The sequence below is a fragment of the Lolium rigidum genome, chromosome 2 (genome assembly GCF_022539505.1).
Source record: "Lolium rigidum isolate FL_2022 chromosome 2, APGP_CSIRO_Lrig_0.1, whole genome shotgun sequence".
Classification (NCBI taxonomy): domain Eukaryota; kingdom Viridiplantae; phylum Streptophyta; class Magnoliopsida; order Poales; family Poaceae; genus Lolium; species Lolium rigidum.
In genome coordinates this window covers 114,123,229-114,136,934 of record NC_061509.1, presented here as the reverse complement: position 1 = coordinate 114,136,934, position 13,706 = coordinate 114,123,229, and the positions used below count along the sequence as shown (strand labels likewise).

Genomic DNA, 13,706 nt, shown 5'->3' with positions numbered 1-13,706 from the left:
ATGAGAAAGATCCCCTATGCTTCGGCAGTAGGCTCTCTCATGTATGCCATGTTGTGTACCAGACCGGATATCGCACATGTCGTTAGTTTGACCAAGCAGATATCAAAGTGATCCAGGAATGGAACACTGGACAGCGGTCAAGAATATTCTGAAGTACTTGAAAAGGACTAAGGATATGTTTCTTTGTTATGGCGGTGACCAAGAGCTCGTTGTAACCAGTTACACCGATGCAAGTTGGAACACCGATCCTGATGACTCTAAGTCTCAATCTGGGTACGTGTTTATATTGAATGGTGCGGCAGTAAGTCGGAGCAGCTCCAAGCAAGGCACGGTGGCGAAATCTTCAACTGAATCTGAATATATAGCGGCTTCAGAGGCTTCATCGGAAGCGGTATGGATGAAGAGGTTCATTGTTGAGCTTGGTGTGGTTCCTAGCGCATTGGACCCGTTAGTCATTTATTGTGACAACACGGGTGCCATCGCCAATGCAAAGGAACCAAGGTCACACAAGAAGCTGAAGCATATCAAGCTGCGTTTTCATTCGATTCACGAGTACATCGAAGATGGTGGAGTAGAGATTTGCAAAGTACACACGGATCCGAATGTTGCGGATCCGTTGACTAAAGCTCTCCCTAGGGCAAAGCATGACCAACACCGTAATGCCATGGGTGTTAGGTACCTTACAATGTAATCTAGATTATTGACTCTAGTGCAAGTGGGAGATCTGTTGGAGATATGCCCAAGAGGCAATAATAAAGTGGTTATTATAATATCTTTGTGTTTATGATAAATGTTTACATACCATGCTATAATTGTATTAACCGAAACATTGATACATGTGTGTTATGTAAACAACAAGGAGTCCCTAGTAAGCCTCTTGTATAACTAGCTTGTTGATTAATGGATGATCATAGTTTCGTGATCATGAACATTGGATGTTATTAATAACAAGGTTATGTCATTAGTTGAATGATATATGGACACACCCCCATATGAGCGTAGCATAAGATCAAGTCATTAAGTTCAAAATGCTATAAGCTTTCGATACATAGTTATCTTAGTCCTTTGACCATGAGATCATGTAAATCACTTACACCGGAAAGGTACTTTGATTACATCAAACACCATTGCGTAAATGGGTGGTTATAAAGATGGGATTAAGTATTTGGAAAGTGTGAGTTGAGGCATATGGATCAATAGTGGGATTTGTCCATCCTGATGACGGATAGATATACTCTGGGCCCTCTCAGTGGAATGCCGTCCGATTAGCTTGAAAGCACATGATTAGATCATGAGAGATGACATACCGCTGTACGAGTAAAGAGTACTTGTCGGTAACGAGGTTGAACAAGGTATGGAGATACCGATGATCAAACCTCGGACAAGTAGAATATCGTGTGACAAAGGGAATTGACATCGTATGTAAATGGTTCAATCGATCACTAAGTCATCGCTGAATATGTGGGAGCCAATATGGATCTCCGGATCCCGCTATTGGTTATTGCTCGGAGAGGGGTCTCGACCATGTCTGCATAGTTCGCGAACCGTGGGTGACGCGCTTAAGGTTCGATGTCCCATAAGTAGATTTGAATATGGTATGGAGACGAAGTTTGTTCGGAGTCTCGGATGTGATCCAGGATGTCACGAGGAGGTCCGGAATAGTCCGGAGAATAAGATTCATATAAGGGAAGTTGATTTCTATGTTTCGGAAATGTTCGGGATTTTTCCGGTGGTTGACTGGAAGGTTCTAGAAGGTTCCGGAGGGGTCCACCATGGGGCCCACGACCTAGGAGGCCTAGCATGGGCCGAGGGGATGCTCCCTGGCCTAATGGGCCAGGGGCACATGGCCCCCAAGGCCCAGGCCGGCCAACCCCCTAGGGTTTCCCCGGGGGATCAACTTGGGGAGGGAAATCCCTCTCCCCCTCTTGGCCGCCGCCCCCAACCCTAGATGGGAAGGGGGCCACCTTGGCCGGCTGGCCCACTATATAAAGAGGGAGGGGTGGCCGGCCACACCCCCCATCCATTGCCTCCTCCTCCGGCCGCCTCTCCTCCACCATACGCCGCTTCGGCTAGGCGAAGCCCTCGCAGCTTTCTTCCTCCACTACCACCACCACGCCGTCGTGCCGCCGGAACTTGGAGGAGATCTACCACACCTCCGCTGCCCGCCGGAACGGGAGAGGAAGGAGCTTCATCGACACCGTACGCGCGACCGAGTACGGAAGTGTCGCCGGATTGCAAGACCGGGGACGATCGTCTACATCAACAACGAGATTAATATCGTAGACTTTGGAATCTTCGAGGGTTAGTCTCATCTCCATCTCGTTGCTTCGATCTTGTAGATTAGATCTTGGGTGTTCCATAGATTAGATCTGTTGGTTTTATTCGTCTTGCGATAGGAAATTTTTTGTTTTCTATGCTACGAACCCCTCACATTTTCCCTACGATGAGCCAAACAATATGCTGACATATATCAACTAATCAAAGCACTATAGCAGAATACGGGCAACAATTCAGTTTTATCCTCAAAACTGATATGTACATACCTCGACCAAAAGAATTGTTGCAGTCATATTACAGAATTTAATTAATGGTATAGGACAGTGTTTTGCATTATTTTTGTGAGCACACAAATTTTTTATGCAGGTGGAATCTAAGGCCATTTTGGCACACAAGACAGTCGGGTCAGACAACCATTTCTTGCTAGATCTCTGATCGCAGTAAAATGGGAACATAATATAGAAACTCCAAGCATGTTGAAGTGAAAATAAAACAATACCAAGCATGACAAGTTGTTGCCGGTCTAAGGTGTGATATATGTACCCACATGGTTTAAGAGTTTAAAACAACACTTCTACAGATTGACTAAGCCTAGTAGGTGCACTCTAACAGGACATGATTCAAGCATGGGCAATGCCTGAACTTCAGGCCATGAAGTAGCACTCCTCCAATGAATGGACAAAAAGGTAGTTGCTACAGTGCTACTACAACTCCTACCATTTGATTTCATTTTTGTTTTAGATGCAACAGCCTTTCATGGATGACCTCCTGGAAGATGACAGTCTCCAACGAAAAAACCATTTATCGACCAAAAGAAGCACGTGTAACAGAGAATCTACCATGCCACCATCACATAAATCATGGTCAGCGTACACTCTACCAGGAAAGGATCACAAAGAGATGACCATGACATAAGTTAAGACCGTAATATATTCTACAAATAAACTTGGATTCATGGTAGAGCCAAAGATAAAGAAACCACAAAAACCAGGAGGTGAACTAAGAAATACTTCGATTGTATGAAAAGGTATATATGAATGCAGGAAACAAGTAAAAATAGATGCATACTGCTTAAAAAATAAAACACTATCATATTATGTTACCTTACAAAATAGTGGTTATAGATGATAAATATAATTTGAGAGGGAGCGCTGACCTTGTTTAAATCTTTGTTGCATAATTGTAGAAGGAGGAGACAAAGTATAGAGATTAATTCAATTGTTGGGTACTAACACCACAAAGCCCTTGTTTTGTTCTTACAGCACAATAAATTCATGCTCCGATGCTGGTAACTGATAAACCTCTACATCATATATGCTAATTGCGTCGCAAAGAAATGCACCAATCAATAAAACTTAATGCAGCCGATTTAGCACATATGTTAAAGCAGCTGGGTAAAAAGAACATATATGAAGCTAACAGCCCAGCTGAGAATAAAATGCATGAACTGAGCTAACTGAATATGCCAAATTAACTCAATTCAATCACTCTAGCTAGAACCAAATCACTATTGTCCATTGATAACCAACGCATACAAATAAATACACACACATATCCTACATCCACATTTACCAGAATGCAACCCATCTCCTCCCCGAAGCTTCCATTCCCCCTGCCAGAACACCAATAGTTAATAGTAAACGAATCCAGCAGATAACCACATACATAAAAACAAAATGGATCACAAATCCATGAGCTGAACCAAAAATGTATTCCCTCTCTAACCAACAAGGAACACGAATAAAAAATGCATGTGTCTGCAACTTTGAGATACGGACGCTCTACCAAAATCATGAAACCTGAATTAGTCAACAAGTCATTGAAGGGAGTGAGCAAGATCTGATTGGCTCACCCGCTCCCAAAGATCATTTGCAGTCTACTCGCATCGCTTCGTAGCTCCTCCATCTTCTCAGGGCGGATGACCGCTGCGGCCTATTCACTGCTCGTCAGTCGCCGACGCAGGTAAACGATGTGTGACCTCGCTTCCCTCGCTGACCACGTCTCCAATGACGGCCAAAGGTGGTCGCCGGCACCGAGGCTTCACCTCTGCATCGATGCGGATCTCCATCGCTGGCGCGGTGTCGCCCGACCACGCCTCCGCTTCTATCGGGGGCACCGACGCCAGCGCGGCCTCGCCTATGTGTCGGGCCGATCCTGCGCGCCGCCCCGTCCTCCTCTAGCACGGCACCTGCAAGTCTTCACCATGGGTAGGTTCCGGCGGCAGGACCGTGGGAGTGACTGGGGGGATTGCTGCGGCGACGGCGTTACTATGGGGAGTAGAAGATGTGTTGTTTTTTCACGGGATGTTGACTGGCTTAGGCCTCGTTCGTTTCATCCCAACCCGGGGGGGTTCGGATCGAAATCCCCGTGGTTTAGCCAGGATCAGACCCGCGGGTGTTTAATCCCGGCGCTCCATTAAGACGTGTTCGGTTAAAACCTTCCGGGATTCGACCACGCCCAATTTCCCCTCGATCCCCTTCATTTCGCAGGGAAAACAAAACACGACCCTTATCCCGTGGACCAGATCCCGAATCGGTACGAGACCGCAGTGTCCCGTCTCTCTCGCCCCGACCTATCCCTCTCCCGCGATCTGGATGGGCCGGCGGCGCGGCGGCGCGGCGGCAGGGGCAGATGGACAGCGGCGGCGCAACTAGCCGAGCAGATCAAGGACACGTGGTTCTCCCTCCCTCCTCCCTCTCCAACCCGGCGGCAGAGAGACCAGTCGAGCGGCGCGGGGCCCGGCGACCCCACCTCCGTCCGAGCTCGGCGTCGCCCGTGAGACGTCATCTCTGGCGCCCTCTCCATCTCCGGATGCGTCGAACTGGTATGCCCCTACTCTTCTTCCTCCTCTTGACTGTCGACGATTTCTAGGGTTCTTGGCAACGCCCGACAATCTCTGTTGATGCGTTGGCAGTAGCAGCTTTGTGTGCTCGAACGGTTGGGCAGTAGCGGCATACTAACTCTTTTTCCTGTAAGCTAGCACCTGGAACCTCAATTGCTAAGTGACAGCATGATTAGTGACCGTATTGGAAGCTGGTTGTGTGCGACATATTCTTGGCTGTGTAGCAGGTGCATCCACTAACAAGGCTTACGAACCGAACTGCGGAGTTCAGCATAGTGCACGTATTGTATCCTGCGTCTTTGTAGACTGATTGATGCCGATTGTTCTCACATGAATACAAGTACTAGCAGTAGCTTAGGCCGCTCCCTTTGAGATCAGTTTCTAAAACAGTTTCCAAAGTATGATTGGAACATGGGTGCTAAACTTACAGTTTCATACAACTTGCTAATACACAAGCTAAATTTTTTTTATTACTAGAGCACAACGCTTGAGCAATATCGGGGAAACTAGTGGAGTGGTTGGTGCATTATTTGGTAACTCAGCTCTAGGCTTTGTATAGTCCAACCGGTAATAAAGATGGAGTTCTGGTGATGAATTTCAGTAGTTAGCGAATCTTGGACTAGTGACACAATTTTGTGTAGCATAAATTTTGAGATAGAATAAGAGTGACACGATTTTGGACTAGCGAGTGAATCTTGTATGTGTTCTTGTAGGTTTAGCTACACTTATGTATAACTGTGAGGCTGCTGTCAGAAGTTTGTATGCATAGCTCTGAAAAATGCACTGACAACGTATTACTGGTAATATCCTACTGCTTGCATAGCTATCTGCCATGGGTTTTCTCTGTAGATTTCTTTGATGAGATATTCTTGAAGTAGCATCGGTATTTGGTGATGCGTTATTGCCTTGTTCTATTCTCAGTTTCTTCAGAAATGTTAGAGGGGATCAGGCCTTTTAGTTCATATAAAATATAAGACTTGTTTTCTGTTGAAAACATAATCTTACTAGGGCCTTTGCATATTACTAATGTCACTTGTTGAGTTTTCTGATTGAAGAAGTAACCTGAGAATTATTCCGTCATTAGTTTCTTTATACAAGTAAAGTCAGTTAAATTATCTTGCGAAAATAGAACATAGTGTGCATTCAAATAGATCATATCCTGCTATTTTACATATGACAGTTTCCAGGAAGTTTTTTTTGCGACAAAGTTTCCAGGTAGTTTCAGTCGTATATTATGCAATTCTGGATGTCATATTACTACACGAACGAGGACCTAGCATGCCCATGTTTCTTTAGTTTTTGATTGCTAGTGGCCGCAGAGTATATCAGCAAGAGGCCCAAAGAATGGTCCTTTTTGTAGTGACACAGAAACATGCAAAAAAAGTTATGCTCCAGTTGATTGTTTTGTACAAGTATGAGTGTGTAACCTTGTTTGCTGGTAATCATTTTATCTGTATGATAGATATGTCAAATGATCAAACTTTTTACCTTGTTTTGTCTGCCCATCAGTTTATTTATAATAGTTGTAAGATACGTAAATCTGAAGCACCTTATTATTTCTTAAATACAGGAGAAAGACATGACATGATGATGAAGCTTTTTTAGATCTTGTCGTCTGTCACAATTTTCTTTCGATGTCCAGCTTATATGATGGGAGATCAAGGATGAACCGACTAATGTTTGATCAGATGTCTAGCAAGTTATTTTGATCTGGCTATTCTATGCTGCGTTTTGCTATTTAGCCGTGAATATATGTCAATATGTGGTGTAATATTGGCAAAAAGACTGCTAAACTGATGTTTGGTTCAGCCATGTAGTACAAGCTAGCTTTGGTTTAGTCATGTTGCTACTTGTACTTTCATCTAAACGTGGCGGTGCACTATCGCCGAGCTGCGAATTGTGTGGCGATTGGGGTGCAGGACCTGAATGATGAACTCGTGTCAGCGTACTCTTTGGGAAGCACCTTCAGTCAGCGTACTCTTTGAAAATTAGATGCTAAGAAAAAGAGAGGAATGAGGAGCTGAGTTGCCAAATCATCCTTCCAGTTGTGAAGAGTTCAAGGACCTCCTGGATCAGAGAACTTGATGCTTCATGCTTCAAACTGAACAAATTGATATTTATGTTTGTGTTATTGTAATAAGCTGATGACTCTTTCAGAGCACTTGATGTGTATTTTGTTTGAGATAACAATTTTACTGAAATCGAGTTTTCATTGTCACCGAAAATTGATTCAAAGTTGCTATGGAGTACTTATTATCTGCTGTGTGCACTAACGAGCTGATGCTGCTTGTCCATTGCCGCTGCCTAACTGCATGTGCTGCTGCTAGCTGCTAGGCGCTGCATGTGTGTGCTCCAGCGGGATTAACCGAATGAGCAGTAGGGACCAGAATCCGGCAGGGGGAGGGTTGGTGGGATTGGGGTGACATGATGGGATCACCTGAATACACGGGTGGTTACTTCCCTGCGCGGATTGATCCCGCAGGAACCGAACGAGGCCTTAGGAAGGAAGCGGTGGGATCGAGTCGACTAAACCGATCTAGGTGCTGCCGTGGAACAAGTGGAGCGAACCGACCAAAACAAACGGGCCACCGTGGAGCAACCACAGCTCGCGGCAACCCTGGGAGCTTAGAGCATCCCAGCCGTTGGGGCTCCCCAGGCCGAAATCCGGCGCTATTTAGCGCCGGATGGATGTATTTTTTGGCTGGGAGGCCCATTTTCCCAGTGGCGAGCGCATGGTCGCCTTCACCCACCGCGTGCATAGCGACGGTGTCGCCGGGAAGGGCAACCGTCGGAGTGCCCTCGTCGCTTTGAACCGCCGTAATAATGGTCCGCGAAGTGGTCTGGAGAGCCCAAACGCCTCGTCGGGAATTGTCGAAGTAGCCTCGACGCGAGAACCGCCGTAATGGAGCATGAACTCCGCGAAAGAGCAACCGCCGCTCTCTTCGTCGAGAGACCTACATATACGGTTTCCAACGGCCGACGCCATTCATCTATTCTCTCCTCACCATCTTCTGTCAACCATGAGCGATCGCTCTTGGCCATCGGACACCGACGACGAGGGAAGGCGCCCGGATGGCGCCACCGGTGGGATCGAGCCGCATCGTCCGAGCAGGCGACGATTCCCCCCGCCGGCCGCCGAGGACGAGTGGGATGACGACGAGGAGGAGGACGAAGAGGCCGTGGAGCCGGCCGAGGAGCAGGCCGAGGAAGAGGCCGAGGAAGAGGAGGAGAAGCAGGAGGAGGAGGAGGAGGACGAAGAGGCTGATGAGGACGACGACGAGGAGGACTCAACTTCCTCCGACGAGGAGGTGATGAGCCGGAAGCGTCGCCGCGATGACGATGAGGCGGGGCCATCTAAGAAGAAGAAATAGTTAAAGTTTGTTTTAAAGTTTTTATATGTAATTTTTATGTTTATTCGAATTATATATAATTTGTCTATGTTGCACCACTTGAGAGTTCAAAGCTTTCGTTCGACGATGGTATTGCCGTAGATCGGGAAGACGAGGGTAGTGCCGTAGATCGGGAAGACGAGGGTATTGCCGTAGAAACCCATGCCATTGTCGCCGACAGGTCGGGGCCACCAAACGGTTCCCGCGATTTTCTCTCATCCGGAGTCCCCGAGCGCTCCCCGGGGGGCCGGGGATGGCCTGGGCTCTCCGGACGGATGAAAGGCCTAATCCGGACGAAAATGAGAAACCGGGGGCGCGACTGGGCCGTTTTCGTCCATCCGGATGACAAATCGCCGTCCTGGGGGCCTCGTCGGGGAGATGGCTAGAGATGCTCTTAGAGCTCTTGAGAGACAAGGAGTCTATATAGTATCCAGCTGTGATGCTCTAGAGTCTAGTCCTGTTTGCATTCAAATTCAGCCACTTTTCGTCTTCGGAATGCGTCAAAGATCCGAAGCGAAGCCCGGCCATAGCCGCCGTTGTCGCATCAGGCCAGAGGGGACTGCGAGTCTTCTGATCTTCTAACGATACAAGCCATTGCTGTCGTCACTCCACAGATCAAGAAACAGCAGCCCCCATTACAAAATGGTCCGAAAGCCCACCGGCAGTGCTTGTGCTTGGTGGCGTGCAATACTGCTGCCTATAATAATACCCTCCCACCATCACCGCTCTAGCCATGCTCGGTCTTGTCCCCTCCTCTTACCTCTTCTACCGCCGCCTCGCCGCCGCCCGTACGCTCTCCGCCGCCACTCGCCTCTCCGTCAAGGTAACTTCCGTGCTTGATGTTCGAACCCCTTACTCAAGAAACCCGTGGTGCTCGTTACTCGGTGTTCTGAATTAATTGTTCTTGGTGCGCCAGATGGCGCGGTCAGCGCTGGACGAGGTCACGGACTCCGGCGCCTTCGACCGGTCGCCGTCCACCTTCCGGAGCTTCGTGTCCAGGGACAGCTCCGCTCCCTTCCCCGCCGTGGCTGGGAGGTACCACCTCTACGTCTCCTACGCCTGCCCCTGGGCGTCCAGGTGCCTCGCATATCTCAAGCTCAAGGGCCTCGACAGCGCTATCGGCTTCACGGTGAGCATTCGATGTCGCAGCTACAGTTTGTACTAAATCTGAGTCAGTTAAAAAAGAACGGAGGGAGTAGCTGTTAGTACATCTTAATTTGTTGGAGCACTGCACTGATTGATTGCTGTACGAAATTGCCTGGCGATTCGTGCGTGCGTGATTGCTAGTCGGTGAAGCCCATCTTCGGGAGGACCAAGGAATCCGACGATCATTTGGGGTGGGTGTTTCCTGCCGCCACAGACGAGGAGCCCGGCGCCGAGCCCGATCCTTTCAACGGCGCCAAGACCGTCAGGGAGCTGTATGAGATTGCAAGCACCAAGTACACAGGGAAACCAACTGTTCCTGTGAGTCTGGATCTGGGAAATATAAGTATAATTCATTGTTCCGCTTCATAATTGGAGAGAGGATCGGATTGATATATCCTTGCATTGTGTGGTATTGCAGCTTCTGTGGGATAAGCAGCTCAAGACTGTCGTGAACAATGAGAGCTCCGAGATAATCCGCATGCTCAACAACGAGTTTAACGAGATCGCGGAGAATCCCGGGCTGGATCTCAACCCGGCGCATTTACAGGCATCCATAGATGAGATCAATGATTTGGTGTACGATGCTATAAACAACGGTGTGTACAAATGCGGCTTTGCCAAGAAACAGAGTCCATATGATGAGGTAATTCTGTACTTTCGTCAGGTCAAATAGGACGCTTCAGATGTTTCACCAGCCTTTCTCTTGATGAAAATATGCAGGCCGTCACAAACTTGTATAACGCTCTGGACAAATGCGAGGAAATCCTTACTAAGCAACGTTTTATGTGTGGCAACCAACTGACGGAGGCAGACGTCCGCCTATTTGTTACACTCATAAGATTTGATGAGGTATGGATTTCTGACTGGAAAGGAAAAACATATGTGCAGCTTAGCAAGTTTCTACAATTTGTCCCATAACGATGCTAGTTTTGTGCATATTGTTATGCCAATGTGAATGGCTGAGCTAGTCCACTCAATCTAATTAATCAGCACAAAGTTCTGCTCTAAATCTAGTCGTTCCAACTAACAGCTCTATGTGTTTTTATTTTGTTTGTTGCTCTGCTGATCACTTCTAACAATAGATGGTCTAAACCACCATAAAAGATTATAACCAGAATTTGGAGAAGGTTCTAGAGTGATTTGGCCTGCTGCCTCAAGCCTTTGCAGGGTAAATAGTTTTGGTTAAAAATTATCTAAAAAAATTCTTGTTTAGAAAAATCGATGCGTTTCTAATTTCACGAAATCCTGGAAAGTTGCTTTTATTAGTGAGTACCAATATGCAGAAGTTTCGACAAAAAATTGAACCCTGAGCTCAGAGTGGCAGCTGAGCATATGGCTGCTGCTAATAACATTTAGTTGAACCAGCATTCTTTCTTATCCCAGGACCAGAGGACAAGTTTAACTGTTTAAGGTTAATTAACATTCAGATAACGTACGGATTCCTGGTTCGAGTCAAGTGGTATGATCGAAGTCATGATGGTAAGTATTTGACTAGCCAGGAAAAAACAGTTCGTAAGAAACAAAATATTTAAGGAGAAGTTAGGAAAAAATACGAAGGATTATAATAAAAATTCAGGTAGGTCGAAAATACAGAAAAATGATGAAAAGTCATGAAAAATGAATGAACAATAGTCTGAATTTATTAGAAAAGAAAATAGAGATTTTATTATCATTACCTCGGTAAACCACCATAAAGGATATCTCCAGAATTTGGAGAAGGCTCTAGAGTGCTGCTGCAAGCCTATGCAGGGTTAATAGTTTTGTTTATAATAATCTAAAAGCAACTTCCTTTAGAAAAAATCGCTGCATTTTTAATTGCATGAAATCTTGAAAAGTATTTTGTTCAGCGAGTAGCAATATGCATAAGTTTTATCGAAATTTTGAAACCTGAGCTGATAGTGAGACCTGAGAATATGGCTGCTGCATACTCTATTATATTGGGTTAATGGGTTTAGTAGCATTTGCTCTCTTTTTTTGCGGGGGGTAGTAGCATTTGCTTGAACCAGTAGTACTTCCTATCCCTGATCAGAGGACAAGTTTAACCTCATCCTGATCCAAGTCTATGTCAAGCGTCCTGATCCAAGACATGATGGTGGGTTTTTGCACATTTTGCACACTAGCTAGAAAAAAACATTTCTTAAGAAAAAAAAATCAAGGAGAAATTAGGAAAAACAACACTAATAAGAATTATATAAAAATCAGGAATGCCAGCAATACAGAAAAATAGATGGAAAGTCGGGAAAATTTAAAAAATAATAAGAAAATCTAAATATTTGGATAAATATTTCAGATTTTTTTTATGATCATTGTCTCAGACTCTCAGTAGCCCTTGTTATATGTTTTTTTGTTCCAAGCGTCCTTGTCCTACTAAAAGTATACCTCGATTATCAATATGATTTCACACAGATCAAAGTACAAGATGAACAATCATATAGGAGTATCACTCAAATTTGAATGCCATTAATCAATCAAATTGTACTCTCATGTTGAAAATGTTTATGTATAGATTTGTTTGTTTATATACACCTAGTATATCTCGATTATCAATATGATTCAGAGGCACAAATATCAAAGTGCAAGACAGATAGATATATACACACCCACCCTCTATCTTCGCAACCGTAACTGATTTTTACGTCACGTAAATGTTTTACCATGGCAACAAAAATTAATTACATGACGTAGGAAAATATGACGTAAAATACATATTTTTGCTGTATTTTTTACGCTATAATGTTTCATGCAGTGCATTTCTTATGTCGATTTTTTGTTGTGAGTTCATATAAATGTAATTATTTAAATACAAAACATAATTTTATGAAATGTAATAACGTAAAATTATGTTGGGTGCAAAATAAGTTTTCTGCACCCTGGGGATCGAATAGGGTTCCTATATATTGTATGTTATAATACTCATATGCTTTGGTGTGATAATTCTAAGCGATCAAACGGCTCCTGATTCGGGTGTCCAGGCACCATGTTGCCCCTACTAATTTAGCTATATACATATTTATATATATAGATTAGATATATATATATATATATATATAGAGAGAGAGAGAGAGAGAGAGAGAGAGAGAGAGATAGTGTGTGTGTGTGTGTGTGAGAGAGACCATTTGATTATGACTCTTGGAATTTATTTTCCAGGTTTATGCTGTTCACTTCAAGTGCAACAAGAAACTCATCAGGGAATACCCTAATCTGTTCAATTACACCAAGGACATTTACCAGATTCCTGGCATGAGCAGCACGGTTAATATGGAGCACATAAGGAAGCACTACTACGGAAGCCATCCATCCATAAACCCGTATGGGATTATCCCAGCAGGCCCCAGCATCGATTATAATGCTCCACATGACAGAGAGAAGTTGTTTCTGTAAAACCCGTTTGTATTGTGGATGTATTGCTGCAAGCCCGTGAAAATAATTAATCGTTGCCTGTATTTCTGCATGTGTTTCTCTTGTTTGTTCAAATCCTAATATGTTGTTGTTTTGTGTAACTAGCAGAGTGACCCACACACAGGGCAGCTAGATTTTTCTTTTGTATTTTATATTTTTGCATGGCATGCATGTAAAATAATTAAATATAAAGTTGAAATCTTGAACCTATTAATGCAGCAAATTCAATGAAATAGTCAGTCTTGACAGTTTAAGAAGTCATTTGGTGTAGATGGAGTAGGTAAACACTAACAATCGGGGTCCGATTGGAAACGATGAACGATTCATCGGACCTCACCGATGCCGTCGATCTCATCTCAAATTAAACGACCATATGTGCACCTTACTCCATTAATTACGAGATGACGTTAATTCTGCTCATCTCCGCTTGTAATGGCTCCTCTAACTACGCGCATGGAGTGCGCCTTCCATCCCATCTCCTTGCTTCCTCTGCCGCCCCTCCCCACTTCAATCCCTTCCCATCCCTGCCCTCCCCTCGCTCTGCTTCCCCCCAGCCCCGAGGCACTTCTCCCCCGCCCTGCAGTCCTACACCTCCACCATGTCATGTCGTGCGCCGGCAGGCATGACGCTCTGCCGCGGATCGCCGGAGCAGA

The 13,706-nt window shown here is 45.2% G+C and overlaps 1 protein-coding gene and 2 long non-coding RNA genes across 3 annotated transcripts; 2 read left to right on the top strand and 1 right to left on the bottom strand.

The window, feature by feature from the left end:
- Positions 1-3,563: 3,563 nt before the first annotated feature.
- LOC124687135 lies at positions 3,564-4,325 on the bottom strand. Its single transcript, XR_006998103.1, has 2 exons — positions 4,130-4,325; positions 3,564-3,889 (listed from the first exon to the last, which is right to left on the bottom strand). It is a non-coding gene; the product is annotated as an uncharacterized LOC124687135 (long non-coding RNA).
- A 562-nt stretch (positions 4,326-4,887) lies between these two features.
- Positions 4,888-7,337, top strand: LOC124687134. Its single transcript, XR_006998102.1, has 2 exons — positions 4,888-5,101; positions 6,690-7,337. It is a non-coding gene; the product is annotated as an uncharacterized LOC124687134 (long non-coding RNA).
- A 1,797-nt stretch (positions 7,338-9,134) lies between these two features.
- LOC124692260 (glutathionyl-hydroquinone reductase YqjG-like) lies at positions 9,135-13,105 on the top strand. Its single transcript, XM_047225586.1, has 6 exons — positions 9,135-9,331; positions 9,425-9,637; positions 9,796-9,972; positions 10,073-10,297; positions 10,375-10,503; positions 12,802-13,105. Exons 1-6 carry the CDS (start codon positions 9,242-9,244, stop codon positions 13,033-13,035), a joined length of 1,068 nt encoding a protein of 355 aa, XP_047081542.1. The 5' UTR covers positions 9,135-9,241; the 3' UTR covers positions 13,036-13,105.
- Positions 13,106-13,706: the final 601 nt, after the last annotated feature.

Coding starts and splice junctions, on each gene's coding strand:
- LOC124692260 (XM_047225586.1), top strand. CDS start 9,242: ATGCTCGGTCTTGTCCCCTCCTCTTACCTCTTCTACCGCCGCCTCGCC. Junction 9,332..9,424: donor CCACTCGCCTCTCCGTCAAG/GTAACTTCCGTG, acceptor TTGGTGCGCCAG/ATGGCGCGGTCAGCGCTGGA. Junction 10,298..10,374: donor AACAGAGTCCATATGATGAG/GTAATTCTGTAC, acceptor GAAAATATGCAG/GCCGTCACAAACTTGTATAA.